The 17,431-nt window shown below is 45.6% G+C and overlaps 2 protein-coding genes across 3 annotated transcripts in view; one reads left to right on the top strand and one right to left on the bottom strand.

The window, feature by feature from the left end:
- Susd6 (sushi domain containing 6) overlaps positions 1–17,431 on the top strand; it is a 98,041-nt gene that overhangs the window by 64,671 nt on the left and 15,939 nt on the right. The gene's annotated exons all lie outside the window — the stretch shown is intronic.
- Positions 1,713–2,212, bottom strand: LOC101584325 (60S ribosomal protein L27a). Its single transcript, XM_004624752.2, has one exon. It carries the CDS (start codon positions 2,194–2,196, stop codon positions 1,750–1,752), a length of 447 nt encoding a protein of 148 aa, XP_004624809.1. The 5' UTR covers positions 2,197–2,212; the 3' UTR covers positions 1,713–1,749.

Genomic DNA, 17,431 nt, shown 5'->3' with positions numbered 1-17,431 from the left:
CAAGAGCTGGGATTACAGGCGGTCACCACCACACCCAGTCTCAATTGCCATCTCAGTGTACCCCGGGGGCTTGCACAGCAGGCCTGTGGCTTGAACCCCTAACCCCTGCACTGCTTGCAGTTGCTTTAATCCCCTGAGCTTTTTGGCCGGCCCTTCCTAGTATTTTAGTCATTGGTTTTGCATCTTGTCCAGAGACCTAGAACTCACCAGTGGCAGGGATTGCTCGCCAAAGCCCATTATGCACTCTCTTGGCTTCTGTTGAAGTTTTTAGTCCTGGTAGCCTGGCCTTTGTGCTGCATGAGTGGGTGGGCAGAGAACCAGGTGGTTGACTACAGACAAGGTGCAGCCAAGGGGTAAGTGACAGCTCCTCCAGCAAAACCACTGCTCAGAGCTGCAGTCAGCATTCCTCTTCCTGATGTTCCTTTTACCAGTGTCATCTCTCACTTTCCTGTTCTCCACGAGTCTCTTAAACCACATTGCCAGGGAAACTCAAACAGTGCATACCTGTAATCTTGACACTGGGAGGCTAGGGCCCGAGGAGTACAAGTTTGAAGCCACCCCATGTGAGGGATGTAGCTCACTGTGACGTCTCTGGGCTCCATTACTAGAGCTGCAAAACAAAAGATAGTGCAGGGAAGAGAAGGAGGGAGGAAGGGCAGAGAGGCAGTAGGCAGGTAGGCTCAGATGAATGCACACACGCATGCACACACGCACGCACGCATGCATGCACTCACAGGAAGGCTTAGGCAGTGTCCTTACTCCGAGGCTGTGTAACCTCACCTGTGCTGCTTCCCTGCTCTGTCCTTCACCATGTAGTCTGTCCACCCTGAGTTGTTCTCCTGGTCCACTATGACACATGCCTCAGATTCTTACTCACCACACTGTTCCCTTCAGCTTCACTGTTGCTCCCCAATTGCCTGCTGTGGAGCCCCCTTGTCTTGTCTGTCAGACCCCATAAAGCTCAACAACTCTGGATTTTTTTTTGTACTTAATACAGGGTCTGGGGCTGGGAGATGGCTCAGTGGAATAAGTGCTTCTCTGGCAAGCGCGAGGACCTGAGTTCAATCCCCGGTTCTGCAAAAAAAAAAAAAAAAACAGGGTCTACAGTGCCTCACTACAGAGATCGGACTTGTTGTGGGCCTCCTGTTTTCAGCCTCCCAAGAGCTGGGATTATGGGTGTGTGCTATCACACCCAGTCTCAAATCTCAGTGTGACCTGGGGGCGGGGGGGCAGGGCCTAAGCAGGAGCTTTAATCTGATGAGTTTTTTGGCTGGCCCAAGTCTGGATTTTGAGAGGACGATTTTCTTAGTCTCCTCTCTGACTCAGCAATTCCAGTTACCACCACTACATTAGTTTCTGTGGGCCTTAGTTTCCTTTGTGGCTTTGTTAGAGGGAGAAAATTGATACGTCTCCACCCCTTCCCTACAGATTCCTTCCGAATAAATTCTATTTACAGGGTTGTCCTCTGTCCTTTTGTATCCCCTTGTTTTAGCTAGCTGCAGGATGAGGGGCTTTTTTTTTTTTTTTTTTGGTTAAGAAACTGATATAGAGATCCTAACAAATCTTTCAGTGAATCTTCCCTAGGCTGGGAATGTGCTGGATAAACACAGGGAAGTAACTCGTCCCTTCCCTACCCCACCATCAGTGTACTTTTGATCATTTTGAAAAATAATAACTTGGCATCAGGTATTTTATTTTTTTTTTTTTTACCATTTGTTAGCATTTTAATAAGCCCCCTGTCCAGAAGCTTCAAGCTACCAGGACACAGGCCCCCCCAACACCCTTAATCTTCTCCTCAGCTCTTCTGCTGAAGAACTTGGCTTTCACGATGACAGGCTGCTTTGGGAGCTTTCCCTTCCCAAGAACTTTGTAGTAGCCCGATCGCACTACATCAATGATGGGAGCTACTCCAGTCTTGTTTTTGGCAGCATTTACTCGTGTCTGCTCACTGACCAATGTCCACAATTTATCAAGGTTGACAGTTGGGCAGAAGCTCTGGTTTCTCTTTAAGTGGTAATGCCTCATACCAACCTTCCCAAAGTAACCTGGGTGATATTTGTCGAAGTTGATCCTGTGATGATGCATGCCACCAGCATTCCCCCGGCCTCCGGGGTGCTTCCGGTGCTTGCCGATGCGGCCATGGCCGTGGCTCACATGGCCCCGAAGCTTCCGGGTCTTCCTTAGTCTGGAGGGCATGTCGGCGGCCGAGACGGAAAAAAAAAAAAAAGGCGGCATCAGGTATTTTAAATAAGTGGCTCCTGTGTTGCATATTACAGAATAGCCTTGCTCGGGGAAAGTATTCTTGGATGGTACTGTTTGGGCTGTACAGTCTTGTCCTATCTCCCTTGCAGCTGCCTATAAAGTGAAATTTATAAACCTTGGAAATCTGTTAGACATGCAAAGTAGGCAAATTAATTTTATTTTCTGAAAGAGCTTTGTAACAGGAATCCACATGGATCCAGAGAAAGGTGGCTTCTGCTTGAATGATCACAGGCAGAGTGGCCTAGTAGGAGTGTGGTGGGTGGGCTGTGAAGGGAGGAGGGCCCTGCAGGGGGAACTTAGAGGGAGACTCCAACCTCCTGCATGCCATTGTTGCATCTGAAGAGAGCTGTCTTTCTTTGTAGCTTGTTTAAGGCTCTTTCCTTAGTTTTGAGAGTGTCCCTTTAGGGGGGAAAATAAGACAGCAAAAGATGTGTGTGTGGGGGGGTGTAGCTCATATTACTGTGATCAAGGAAAAGCTAGGATTTGATTTGTTGCATGCTGCCTTCTGCCCTGTGCACACAGGCTAGGTGAATGCCCTTGTTCAGAAGGGCTTAATATTAAAGAACCCTCACGAATGTTAATCATTTTTTGCCAGGCTGGGGAGTGAACCCAAGGCCTTGGGGTGTAAAATGTTACTGAAAATTAGGTCTCCACTTGGACATGGAGCTTAGAGAAGCTTCCTTTATGGGTGATGCTTTTTCTCTTTCTTGAAGAGTACTGCCAGTGTAGCTGTAATGTTTGATTAGCAGTGATAAATTACAAGGAATTATTAGGTGGTCCACTTCAAGAGAATGGTGGGCATTTTCTCCTTTGCACTGTTTCCTGAAACCCAAACACTAGGGAAAATAAACCTTATAATGAAATCAAGTATATGAAATACAAAGTTAAACCTCCCCCCACTCTTTAAAATGAGAGTGTGACCACTGCAAGAAGCTTTTGACTCTCCCAAGGAGCCTCTATGCAATTCTTTTTGAGTAATATGTCCCCCAGAATATCTAAAATCTGGCTGTATTTGTACCCAATCTTTGGAATTGCAGCTCTTGTGTAAGGCACATAAAAGAGGAAGTGGGGGCCTGGGCTCTAGGAGCATCCTGGATAGTGTGGGATGCAGCCTTTCGTCAGGCCTGGGACTCTAGAAACTGCTAAGTTCCATATCTGGCCCTAAAGAGCTGTGGCTGTCCTTTCTGCTGCACTTTCAGTGTCTGTCTGTCTGTCCGCCTGCCTGTTTGTCTGCATGTCTTTTTCTCTCTCATTTTCTTGGTACCAGGAATTGAACTCAGGACCTTGTACTTACCCGGCAGATGCTGTGCCAAGTCTCTCCTTTTCTTACATAGCAGGCTTTGCCAAGGATGAAGGATGAGGGGCCTGAACATCAGTTCCTTCATCCCTGCTCTGGCATGAAAGCTGTCTGTCTGTTTTCCAAGAAGCTTTTTTTTGCAGTTGGGGAATTTTTTCTTTGCTCTTATGGGAAGTTGCTTCATCATTTCACCAACATATATTGTACCTCTTGTTTAAACAGGGTGCCCTTGAAGAGCTCCAGGGCCTGCAGCAGGGGTGGAAGTGTTGTGAAATACTTTGTTTGATTCTTTGATGTAAGCTGAAATGGGAGTTGTCTGTGGGCAGAAATCTTGGAGTTTGCCAGGACTTGGTCGGCAGCTGGTGTTGGGAGGGGTGACCCCTAGGAAAACGAGCGGGGGTCTTTTAAAGCATTTTGCTTGTCCACATTTGAGAGATACCAGGCCTGCTGGCACAGTCTACCTCAGGTCCTTGTCCAGCTTTGTAAATGTGCCTAGGATGATGAAGGTGGATGGTGACTGCCCTTCTGAAGAGCTTGTGCTACTGTGGAGAAGCAGGAAGATTAGCCTTCCTTCTTTAGGAAGGCTGGAGATACTGGTATGTTAACTGTATGCTAGACTGTGTAGACCTGGATCTGTTAGCTCAGAGGAAAGAAATCCCAACAGAAAAGGGCACTGAAGAGTAGCCTTGTATCTGGGCTGGTTTTGAGCTGAAGGATGTTGCAGGAGAGAGTTGAGATGACCCAGAATGCTATGCCATGATCACAGATGAGAGCAGGGAGCCTCATGGGACTTCACGTTAGACAACTAGGGTGGTCAGAGTGTGGAACAACTTGGGTTCAGCAGCAACACTGGAACACACAGAAGTTGACAGCTGTTAGTAGATTCTAAAAGGAAAGCATTGTGTGGCAGAATGTGTTGCGGAGAAGGTTAGCCTGTGATGCTATGCTGGTTGTGCCTCTCCCAAGAGGCAGCCCAAGTGTGTCTGTAGTTTGCAGGAAGTCCTACAGATAGGCTCTGGGCAGGAGCAGTGGCCTGCTGGGACGCTGCTGTTTTTGCCCCTTGTCTTGGGTGAGTGTGGTCTCACAGTGATGATACCAGCGTTTGTGGCTGGACCCAGCAGCTGAGGCCATCAGTTGTTGCTGGCTGAGTAGTACCAGCTAGTGGGTACCACTGTGAGTAAAGCTTTGACTGTGTTCTGCCCTCTATAGAGATAATGTCCTTTGGTGGACCTGGTAGGGTGCAGTATACTTTTAGAATGAGATTGGACTCACTGCCAAGTCAGGGTGACACTAGTTGCCTCCTGCCTAATCTGCTGTAGAACAGTGCACTTTCCTCAAACTCTTGCCAGTATTGGACAGTGTTCCCCTATGCCATTTACTCTTTTAAAATTTTTAAATAAGAAATTTGAGTATCTTTGAGTTCTAAGTTAAAATAGAAAAAAAGACTAGTCAAAAAGATTGTCTCCTTAATAGACTGTCTTGCAGTAAATGGACATGGGAAGGCAGTATATGTCCCAGAGCCTTTGCACTGAACTGCATCCCAGCCCTCTTTTTTTTTTAATTTTTTTTTTATTTGTGTGTGTGTGTGTGTGTGTGTGTGTGGCCAGCTCAGCCCACCAGGGGGCGGGGCTGGCTGGCATGTGGTGCTGGGGGATTGAACCGCAGTCCCTGTGCTTTGCTAAGCTTGTTCAAATAGGTGCTTTAGACCACTGAGCCATCTCACCAGCCCCCAGCCCTCTTTTAAAAAAAAAAATTGAGGTGGGGTTTTGCAAAGTTTCGCAGGCTGGGCTTAAACTTGCATCTTCCTGCCTCAGCCTTCCAGAGTGCCAGGATTTCAGGGATGTGCCACCATTTCTAGCCGGGAAAATAAATTTTTATTCAAACAAGCACAACATGTTGTACTTATCCTAACATGTATCAGTTCTGTAGAAATGGAGAGAATAAGCTATTGTGCACATTAGAAAATGACAGTTTCACTTATAGCTGCTGGAACTGGGTCTGGCTGCCACTTCAGACTCAGTGCAAGTGCCTGACACAGACCCATTGGGTTGCCCTGAGAAATGAGTGGGTCTTCTTTGGGGATCAGCCAGGCCTGTTGCCTGGTGCAGGCCAGGCCAAGGCCCTGCTGCCTGGCTTGGCACTCTGCCAGGGGGTTTGGGGCTCTTACTGCAGAAGAGGTGCTGAAGAGTCTTAAACTTTCACTGCAACCACTGCCTTGAAAAACCAAGTCTTCCCCCACTTAAAAGCCACTGTGTTGTATTGCTGCTAAATAGGCCATCTGAGGGCTTGGCTTCAAAGGTTCTGCTCACATTGCAGAAGTCCCAATCTAACTTTTCAAGTGTTTCTCTGTCCTGAGATGGAGAAATTGAGGCTCTTTGGGAAGGGCTGAGAGAGCAGTAGGCGTGGTGTACAGCAGTTGGGCAGCACATGTGCCTTTTGGAAGCAGGTGAGTTTGTTAGGTTTTGCAAGGGAAGTACTGCACACGCAAATAGACCACCTTAGCAGACTGTGTGTCACTTGCACGCAGGATGTGAGTACATTGAGGCATTTACGCTGGGCCAAGTTACTCACCATTGGAAGGAATCATTGTGCTAGTATTATTCCACTGCAAAATCTGGCTGGAGGCAGGTGTAGTCTTCAGAGCCCCAACTGCAGGTTTGACATGTCAACTCCATCAACAAGGCAGAGAGGCTGGGAAAACCCGGGATGAGCTGTCATCCCAAATCACAGGCTCGTACAGGTGCTGACTAGCTCACCTTCCCTTGTAGTGCTACAAACCTAGGCCTCTCCACAATGCAGGTGTGTGTGATGAGTGCCAGCAGTCTTATTGGATATGTTCCTCATTTGCATCTGGGCCTACAGGAGAATATTTTATTTAGGCTCACTGAATGCTTCTGGGACCTTGGGACCAAGGGAGTGAGAGGGCAAGGAAATTAAATTTGATAAGAGAGAGAGAGAGAGAGGGGGGGGGGGGAGAGTGTGTGTGTGTGTGTGTGTGTGTTTGGGGGCCAGTTTATCTAGCAGTCTACCTCTAAACATTTGTTTTAGGAAGAACCTGTTTTCTGGTAGATTATAAATGCATACCCAGTTACCTTTGTATAATGAATTTGAACTTTTGTGCAGCAGCTGAGAAAGAACTGCTTGAGTGGCTGTTAGGTGTGGCTGCCACCAGCCAGCCACACACTGAGTGGCATCTGCAGTGCATCTGTGCAGCCACGTATGCTGCAGCAGGAACCTGAATTATTTCACCTTTAGTTTTTTTGTAAGTTTGCCTTGCAAATGGAAAAATGAAAATGATGATAGATGTAAGGAAGATAGGAGTTTGAAGTGAATGAGGGTGCGAGAGTAGCAAGTGCATATGGCTGGCTAAGCTTAGCTACAAAGAAACCTACACAGTTGAGGAATAATATCTCAAGTGTCCAGAGAATTGTCCAAGGTTGTGTCTTATGGACAGATTGCGATTAGACATTTCATCACCTTTTTTGGGCTTTCTGAAAATATAACCTTCTTTTAATAGTATGTAAACCTATTGTTTGACTTTGAAGGACCTTCTCAGGAAAGGAGGAGAGTACTTTGACCAGGTTCTGCTGTGACTAAGAGTCCTATAAAAGCAAAATCCTCCTTGTGCGTGTAAAAGGCCCTTTTAGAACTGTGACTCTGTTCCCTTGAATACATTACGTATTGACCTGGTCTCTCCATGCATTAATGTCACTTATCACTTATTTATATGCTAACTTACATCATCATCTTATGCTTAGCTATATTTAATCTTTGATTTTTAAGCTGCAAGATGAGCTTTTATTTTAAAAGGCTCACCTGCTCAAATCCTGCTTGTCTTTTTTAACTGGTAATCTGCTACCTTTGGAGTTAAAACTAAAACAAGCACCATAAAGTAAAAAGCAGCTCCTGAACTGTGAACTTTTTTCAGTTTTCTAGTCTCACCCCTAACTATGGATACAGAGTTATGTGAATTCTCTAAATGGCAAAATTTTTAGGAAAAACTAACCATTACCCCCCCACTCTGAGTACCATTGTAAGAGAAAAAAGAAAAATCTTTCTAACTATAACAGTGTTCTAGGCCTCTTGTATGCCTGGCTGGCCACTGCACGGAGTTGATAAGCAGACAGTGTCTTTCATACTTGCCATTACAACATGTTAATTAAGAGAATTCAGCTGTGGCACCAGCTGGGAATGTCTGGCTTTGTGCAAGATTGCAATTAGATGCTTTATTTTCTATTTTCTTTTTCCTCTTTCAACTTTGGTGGAATGCCTTTGAGTAGGGGCTTTTAGTCTCAGCAGTATAAATACTTTAATGTGCCTAATTATGTAATCATACAGTTGCACTCCTCTGTGTACACACACGTCATTTTATGGATTTTTATCTCTTGTTCTAATATATGAAACATGTAGCTTGCTTTTTGGTTGGAGCCAGACTCCTGTGTGTATTAGGCAGGAAGAAGAGAACCAGAAGCATTTAGTGACTTTCATCTGATAAATATCTACTCTTCGGTTTCTCCCACCCCATTTATGGCCATGTCCTTTAACTCTCAAATAATTAGCATCTCAGTAGTTTTGTAGCAGAGTCAAGGAAATTTATAAGATTGGATTTTGTAATACTCTATTAATTCACAAGTGCAGTCTTTCAGATTGTATGGTGTTACTTCCCAGTCTTCTGTTCCGGGAACGCATAGGGCATGAGCCTTGAGTAGTCACAATGGGACCTATTGATTTCTGGCATTCAGCTTGTGCATAGAGGACCTGTGACCCCAGCTGTTAGTTAAACCAGGCCTGGGAGCAGCTGCTTTCTTGGATCCAGTTCTCTAGGGATAGACCATCTGCTGCCCTGTGAGAGAACCCTGGGAATGAAGCTGACCCTAAGGCGGTTTTGTGTCCCATTTTTGTGTGCCAGCCCCTTCAGTTCTTTCCTATCCTCTCTCACCTAGGCAAACCTAAGAAGGAAGATGGATCTGTGTTAGAAAATTGACAATTTTTCTCTGTTCTTACATTTTCCTCTTTCACCCCTCCAGCATTTCTATCTCCAGTGGAAATTACTAGTTTCTGGGGTGGACAGGCAAATTTATAAATATAGCTTGTTTCTTCAGCAGAATTAATACTATTGGGCAAGTTTTAATTTTATTAGAAATACCATGGTTTTATATTTTAGGGCCTTAAAAATCTCATCACAAGGAAGTGGATTCCAAGAACTTGCATTCTTTCCCTTTGCTTTTATAGCCTTCTCTGGTGCCAACTTGATCTTTCAGAATCTCCTGCTATCTATCTCCTGCCACTTCTCATGCACACACCACTTGTTCTTTCTCTGCCTTTGTCTGTGCCCTTATCTTTCCATTGTGTGTTCTTCCCTCTCACCTTTGTCTTGGTCACAATCCTTTATCCTGTGGCCACAATCCTACTTCCTGTCAGGTCGGAGTTCTAATACCATTTCTTCTGTCCTCAAGTCTCTTCCCTATTGGATTAATCCTCCTTCAGTATCAGTTTCTGTTGTGGTCACTTACCAGGAGGCTTGCAGAGAGCAGGACTGGTGTCTTTTTCACCATCCCACCTGCCTACCTCCATTGCCTGCCACAGTGCTTTGGTGGTTAGGAAAATCTTGTAAAGAGAATAGATGGAGAAGTGTAATCCTTCTGTGAACTCTGAGAGGAAAACCAAGTAGCTATTACTGTTATCAAAATGTGGTTGGAGCTCCAGATCTTTACCAAGAGAGTGGTGTGTCCTAAAGACTGCACCTCTGTTATTTCCTCTTGTAGTCTAGTACCACCCTGGCACACAGTAGGAATTAGATGCATGATAAATTAAGGAAGGAATTTCTGTTAGGAAAGTAAAACTCTTGAGACAATAAGGTTAACACTTGTAAATTTTTTTGTTTTCTTTTTTCACTGTCTTCTGGGGGGCAAAAGATTAAAGGGTATTTCTCTTTTCTGATGTGACATTTGTCATGTTACCTACAGAATGCTGAGTCTGAGAGGCTATATCAGTAGTCTTCTGACCAGTGCTGTGGTTTGCCAGAAGCCAGGCAAAGTGGCACAGGTCTGTAATCCTAGCTACCCAGCAGGCTGAGTCAGCAGAATCTTGACTTTGAGTCCACCTGGACAACATAGTGAGATTCTAGCTAAGGAAAGAGGCTTGCCATGATCAAGGGCGAAAAGACCAAGAGAGGCCACCGTGGGTAATAGAGCATAGTCCTCAGCCTGATAACATATTTGAGACACCATCTAGGAATTGATGTATGTATGTTTGTATGTATGTATGTATGTATGTATGTATTTCTCTCTTTGAGACAGGGTCTTGCTGTGCAGTTCAGGTTGACCTTCAACTCACTTTGTAGCCCACGCTTGCCTTGAACTCACAGCAATCCTCCTGCCTCAGCCTCCTGAATGCTGGGATTTTAGGCATGTGCCCCAGGAAATCAATCCATCTGTCTGTCTCTGTCTGTCTCTCCCCCCCCCCCACCGCTTTTGGTGGTACTGGGGGGTTGAACCCAAGGCCTTGTTCATTCAAGGCTAGAGCTCTACCACTGAGCTGCATCCCCAGCCCAGGAATTGTTTTACATAGTAAACAATCACAGATCTTCGACAGTATGCCAGAGAAAATTTATGAAAACAAGCTAACTTTTATAAGCAAGTCCTAAACCTGGATGGCCAGGTGTCTTGCTTTTGGATTCCTGTCTCTAACAGATCTTCAGGGAGAGGCCATGTGTGACTTTCTCAGAGAAAAAGCAAGGGAAGGTTCACAGGAAGAGTGTGGGAGGGGCAGAGGGTCTGCAGGAACGCTGAGTGCTCAGCAGCCCATATCTGCCTCCATGGCTCAGCTAGGCTGATAAAGGGAAGGGGAAAAAAAAATTAAGCTAGGAAACTAACTCCTTCCTGCCCAAAGCCTGCTGGTGAAAGCTCCCTTTTGGGAGGGTACAGAGCAAATCCTGGCACACTAATGTAGAATCCCGGAGAGCCCTATCACATACAGGTGGCGATGGGAGAGTTCCCAGTTTGGTGGACTTTGCTACTTGTGACTCCACTCCCCACACAGCCTGAATGCAGCTTTCCTTGTACTTGTTGGTCAGAACTGATAAGGAGCAGACTGGTAGTGCTGGCAGCGGAGGCCGCCCCTGCTCATCAGAACCTTTTGTTGGGGCCAGGGAGATAGCTCAGTAGAGTAAGTGCCTGCCTGGCAAGCACAGGGTCCTGAGTTCAATTCCTGGCACTGCAAAAATAAATAAACCCTTTGTTATCCCTTTGCCTTTCCATTGTCCTTGTCTCGTGGTGTGGTGAGGTCTAGCACAGACCCTGCAGATTGTGTACGTCTCATTTTGTGGCAGGCCTGAAACCTTTTATAGCTTTCAGTGGTGATGAACAGCTGCCACAGCAGACGTACCATAGGCTCTCACCACTACTAGACCCAGTCACATCTCTGTTTTCACAAAAGACCACCCAGACCTGTACCCTTCAACTGTGGTGAATGCTTTTCAGAGACTCTGTGGTGTTCTACTGGATGTAGGCCCCTACCTCAGTGGATCTCTGCAACCACCTATATGGAACTAGTGTTGATCATTCGCCGCAGTTGTCCAGGACTTTGTGAGCAGCAGTGGCCTTATGCAGACACTGCCTGGCTCAGGGGGAGTACATGGCAAGGCTGTTAGCGTGGGCTCTGGCAGAGTTCTCTAGTGGCCTGGCATGTTTTGGGTGACAGACAGCCCTCTAGCTAAGCTCTCATTTCAGGCCACATCCCCATTCTGCGTTTGGTGGTCACCTTCCTTTCTTATATCACTCTTGGAAAACTTCCGTTCTCATCTGAAAATACCTGCATATCTTTTTCTCATTGCACCTTTGATGCTGTGATCTGTAAGGAGCTCCATTCTTGGTAATGCACAGAGATTAGTAAAGAAACTGTCCTTTTCTCTCCACTTCTCAAAGAAAATGTAGGCCCCTGAGAAACAAACCTCTGTGTAAAAATAAACTCCCCAGGTCATATTCTTACCCATAAAGGAGTCAGTAGTATTCAGCTGTAAAACAAGATAAATTTGAGTCTTTTGTCAGCAAATGGATACAACTAGAGAGTATGCTCTTAAGTGAAATAAATCAGACCCGCATGTGCAAACATTGGATAGTCTCCTTAGTGTGAGAACCTGAAAGAGAAAAATGGAATCTGAAGGGTACAGTAGATGCTGGGAAAAGGGAATGAACTTGGTATCCAAAAGGAAAGAGTTACTGAGTTGAAGAGGACAGGAGAGGGAGTGGGGAAAAGAGATTTATCTAGGTATGTAAGCCAGATGGTTTGGACAACTGTACTGTGCTTTACTGCTGATCTGTGGGAAGGAGCAGGTAATACTTAATATGTTTTGTCTCCTTTTTTTTCAATTGTTTGTACTTTTTCTCTTCTTAATTTCTTATACATTTCTTTTTCTTCCAATTTTACATGCATATATCTGGTAATATGAATAACTGGTTGGAAGACAACACTATGTATTTCAACAAATACTATGAGATTCATATTACTTTGTTAAGTGAAGTTCTGTATCACTTGTAATTTTTTGTTTTAATTCTAATTTGTATTCCCTTAAACAAAAACAGAAACCTCCCAGGAGTGCTCATCCTGCCCTCCAGATAGCCAGAAATTTCTAAAACAGTCCTTTTCCTTTTGTTTGCTAAGGCCTTTGCCCTGCCCCATTCTAAAAAAACCCGAGATAAGGTTTTAATTTGCCATGTAAAATTTATTAGTGCCCATTATGTGCCAGACATGATACAGGACACTTTTACATAAACAGTTTTATGAGTCTGTTCAAAAACACCAAGGGCTGGATATTGCTGCTGAGGAGTAAGGCTCCGCAGTAGACAGGATCATTGATGACTGCAGAGTGGTCTCGGGGTCAGCGTGAGATGCAGCTTTCTGATCCTGTATGGCCTGATCGAGTTAGGTTGGGAGTATGTTTTCCTAGTGAGATACTGATGTAGAGAATAAGAAATGTACGCTGGAGAGGGATACTTTTTGCTCTGTTAGTTAGTGAGATTAAAAGCCACTGGGGTCCACTGTAGTTAAAAATGAGACCAAATTTACAAGTTGGCAAAAATTTCAGCTCATGGCTAGAGGTCTACTATCTGCTAGATTCTAGATCAAATGCAGAGAATACAAAAATGAGAAAAATGCCCTGCCCTGCAGTGTAGGTGGGTGTAAACATGGAGGAAGGGTTTGTGAGAAAGTGACTGCAGGGACAGCCACATGGTAAATTGGCAGTTTATGACGAGGAATCAAGATGTTATGGGAACACAGGAAGAAGAGTAAGGCTGCTCTTTATGGCACACTGCAGTGATGACATGCCAGGTGCTTGTCCTGTGTCATCCAGATTAATCTGTACATTGAACATGTGAAATAGATGGCTTGTGTATCCTGCTGCAAGTGGGGCAACTAAGGAACAGGTGTGCCGAAGACTGCATTGTGGTAGCCGTGAGAGCAGTACATGACCTGGGCATCCAATCTTAGGCCCAGGGGATGGCGCTGCTCAGGCTGTATTCTGGAACAGTGGCCCTGGCACTTTGGGGCAGGGAAGGGTGGGGCTCTAGCAGACTGTGCTTTCAGATCAGGAGTTCCAGGCCCAGGAGAAAAACAGCATTTTTTCCTGAACAACTAAGGGTTTCCATGACTTTTTCCAGGTAACAACAGCATCCATACTTGGGGCAATAAAGAACATAAGTCTTCTGTGTATGGTGACCTATGCCTAGAATCTCAAGATTTAGGGAGGCCGAGGCAGGATTACAAATTCAAGCTCAATGTTGACACCTTAGCTAGGCCCAGTCATAAGTTAAAAACAGAACAAAATACTGAAAAGGACTGAGGCTGAGATGAATGGTAGAACATCCCTGTTTGAGTTTCCATGCAGGCTGCAGCAGGCTTTTAAGGCAGTCTTCCCCACTTGGCTATGAGATGGGAGTTAGGGGTCTCAAACAAGCTGGCTGGGTTAGGATAACAGCAGGGGCGGGGTTTAACCCGAGGGAGGGTTGGGCAGTGAAGGGTGTGTTTCTTCCTGTGTTCTCCCAGCTTGCACAGAGCCTCACCCTGGAAAGGCCTGAAGGAAGCAGGCTGACCCTCCCCCAGCTGTGGGAATTCTCCAAGGCATCCCAACTGGACAATGGGCTTCCTGTCTGGCGTCTGGGAAGGTTTGTCTCACAGGAGAAGGTCTCAAAAGGCTTGGGAAGTCATCTGTCCTCCCTCACTACAACTTGTCTTAGATTTCTGACTGTTTGACCTGGGGGTAGGGAAGGCAGAAGAAGGCTGGAAAAGCTATGGGCAGAAGGAGCCCTGGGCATCTTCTCGCATAATCGAATCCTGTCCATTTTGCTACCCATCAGCTCTGCAGGAGAACTTGTGCCACTGAGGGCACCATGTGGACAGAGGCTTCTGCAGTCCTGCCTGTGCTGTGTGAAACCACACAGCTTCAGGGCCTTTACAGGTGCACCGAGAGGCCCCATACCTGCTGGCAGTCCCAATGTTCACTGACAATACTCAGCCTGTCCTGTCATGAGACTCTGCTGCCTGAGGCTCCCAAGGTGGACTGGACAGGTTGTGGCTGGGGGAGGAAAGACTGGATTCAGGACACTCTGCTCTGCCCAGTGTTGTGGAGTCATGACGCCGGCCTTCCTGGGTTCAAGCCCTAAGTGTGCCAGCTTACTTGTGGGGTGACCTAGAGTACATGTCATAACCTCACCTACTCTGTAAGTGCATATTTCTTAGAGCTTTTTCCCTTTTCAGTGTTTTGAGGAAAGGTCTTGCTATGTAGCTTATGATAGATTCAAAAGTCAAGATCCTCTTATCTGAGTATTGGGTTTAGAGGCATGAGCCACCCTGCCCAGAATTTACATGCCCAGGATGTGTGTATGTGTGTGCGCGCGCACATGTGCGTGGGCATATGGAGAGATTAAAGGAATTATACATGTAAAGTGCTTAGAATAGAACATGACATATGGCCAGTATGTGTCAACTGTTATTACTGAGATTCTGAAAGCAGGCCTGAGAAGAAACCTTTTCACAGTAATCAGATGGTCAGTTTTTATCCTCCATATTTGTGTGGAATGCTCTAATTCCAGTTTGCCTGGGAGAATCAACCCCCTCCCCCTTTTGTGTGTGGTGGGTTCAGCCTGCCCTGGGAGCAGGGCTGGTGGGGCTTGTGGTGTCGGGGTGGAACTGTGGTCCTTAAGCTTGCCTAAGCCTACTTAAGCAGGCCCTTTAGTCCACTGAGCAATCTCACTGGCCCCACTTGCCTTTGAATTAGAGGATGCTGGATTATGGCTTTACTTTCATTCTTCCCTCAAGTGTTCTCATCTGTAAAAAGACAATGCATGTTTTTGTAGCAAGAACTCAGAAGAGAACTTGCCAAGATGGCCTGTTGTGTCTACAGGGGCTACTGCTTCCTTGCCTTAAGTTCACAACTACACCGTGATACATTGTATAATGTTTAAAGTGGGGGATGGGCAAATCTACCTCTTCAAGCATTTATTATTTCCTTGTAATAGAGACATTCAGATTCCCTTTTTAAAGCTCAGATCTACCTGTTCATAGTTCAAAAGCTAGAACATGAGACCCAAGAATTGGCAAGAAGCAGGTTGGCTTTATTCAAGGGTTTGCCTCCTAGCTGGGGATGAAGGGACTCCTGTTCCCCAAAGGGCCACCTTGGGAGATTCAGATACATGAAGGGACTCTTACAGGGAGGACAGAGAGGGCAAGGAACAGTAGGCAGGAAGATGACACCAGGCACCATGCCAGGCAGGTGGGGGGGGCAGGAGAGCTTTGTCCCTGACTTTCTCTCTCCCGCCCACCTCCTGCTGGCCCTCTTTCCCCACTGCAGTCTTTGTCTCTGTCCTGCCTGGAATATGCAGTGGACCATGACCTTTTGGGGCTAATTCCTGTAGTTCTTGAAATGGACCTGTCACTGTCTTATAGGGTAAGCCTCAGAGCAATGTACATGCTTTCTATTAGTTACCAGAGGAATAAAGAAGAGGAGGGACCTTACATATTCTGATGGAATCTGAAGATCACCAGATGTTCTGGGTTTATAAATCTAAAGAAAGGTTATTAATCAGTTAATGATTTCATCATTTCGGTGCTGCCTCCCTCTAGAATTTAGAATAGTGGGCAGAAGGAGGTAAAGCAACCTTGCAAAGCACAGCTCCCAAAGGGGTGGGCACTGCTACATGCTGACCAAGCCTTCTGCCTCCCCACCCTCCCTGGCCTCTAGTAATTGCTACTCTGTTCTCCACTTTTTTTTTTTTTTGCTGTACTGGGGTATCTCTCTTGCTCTTCATTTTGAGTGTTGGGTATTTTTCCCAGCAATGAGAGAAGAGGAACTGAGACACAGGAATCCAAGTAGGTGCTTAAGCCACTGAGCTGTCTCCCTAGTCCCTTATTCTCAACTTCTGTGAGATCAACTATTGTGGATTCTAAATCTGAGTGGTATCATGTGGTATTTCTCTTTTAGCACTTAGCTCATTTAACTTAACACAGTACCTTCTGTTTCTGTATCCATGTCAGTGCAGATTACAGAGTTATATCTTTTTTGGGTTGAATAGTAGTATTCTGTTGTGCACATGTACCGTGTAACTTTAATCACTTATCAGGTTAGTGGATGCTTTGTTTCCATTTCTTGGCTGCTCTGAATGGTACTGCAGTAAATATAGGAGTTCCAACATCTCTGACACAGTGATTTCTTTCTTTTGTGTACGGTCACTGGATCACATGGACATACCATTTTTAATTTTTAGAGGAACCTCCATACTTTGCCCCATGAATTAATATTTTTAATTTACAGCAGATTTATTGGTCTGTATCCCCCTGTTGGGTTAAATAAAATATATTATCAAGATTAACTTAACCCAATTCCTTTTACTTTTTTAAAGAACTATTTAAAATTACCACTAGGGCTGGTGAGATAGCTCAGCAGACCAAGCACCTACTTAGGCAAGCACAGGGCTTGTGGTTCTATCCCCCACATGCTGCGCTGGCCAAGCCCCAGGGCACACTGAGCCGGGCAATGGAGTCTGGGCATGGTGGCGCGCTCCTGTAATCCAGTTGCTCGGGAGACCGAAAACAGGAGGATCACTATGAGTCTGAACTATACATAGTGAGACCCTGTACAAAACAAAAAGTAAAATTACCACTGTGGCCACTATACATATTTACAGGTGGTACTGTCCTAGTCTGTGATTTCCCTCCATCCTTTCTACCCCACTGCCCTTAGTTTTTCTTCCTGATTTTCTTTGTTCCAGGCTCTTCCTGTGTTAGTTGCTGAGTAAATGAGACTATCTCTGTTCAAGGTACCCCAGGCTAGTCAGGAAGTTTGCCTTTGCGCAGCTTGTGTCATTGCTCTGATTGACTTTAGCATTGGCCACCTGTGCTTCTGTGTCGGTCCCTTCTTGATCAAAAGCACTTGGAGGGTGTGGTTCATCATACTGACCCTTAGTCCTCCCTGAGGCTGTGAGTGGAACAGGCTTGCTCTGTCTTCTGGCATTGGACAGCAGCCACTCACCCTCCACACTATAGCTGCATAGCTGGTGCATGGGGTGGGTTCCTGGGAAGACTTCTCTTGGCACCTGTTGTCCTGTGCTCTGTTGGGTCCCAGATGCTAGCATACCTAAGTGTAAAACTTTGCAGTTTCAAACCTGTGGTTTCTCAAGGCCTCAGTTTTTGCTATTGGGCTGGAATTTGTTTTCATAGAGGACCTGAAGTACTCTGCTCTATGCTCTTCTTGCCTGCATAGTTTGTGAAGAGAAGTAGGCCGTAATTCTGATGGGTTTTCCTTTGAATGTGATCTGCTTCTTTTCTCTAGCGGCTTTCAGTAGATTATTCTTGTGCTGAATTTCTGGGATCTTGACT

This window comes from Octodon degus, unplaced genomic scaffold, assembly GCF_000260255.1.
Source record: "Octodon degus isolate 3935 unplaced genomic scaffold, OctDeg1.0 scaffold00007, whole genome shotgun sequence".
Taxonomy (NCBI): domain Eukaryota; kingdom Metazoa; phylum Chordata; class Mammalia; order Rodentia; family Octodontidae; genus Octodon; species Octodon degus.
Note: the sequence above shows the minus strand (reverse complement) of the source record. Positions and strands in the feature narration are given on the sequence as shown.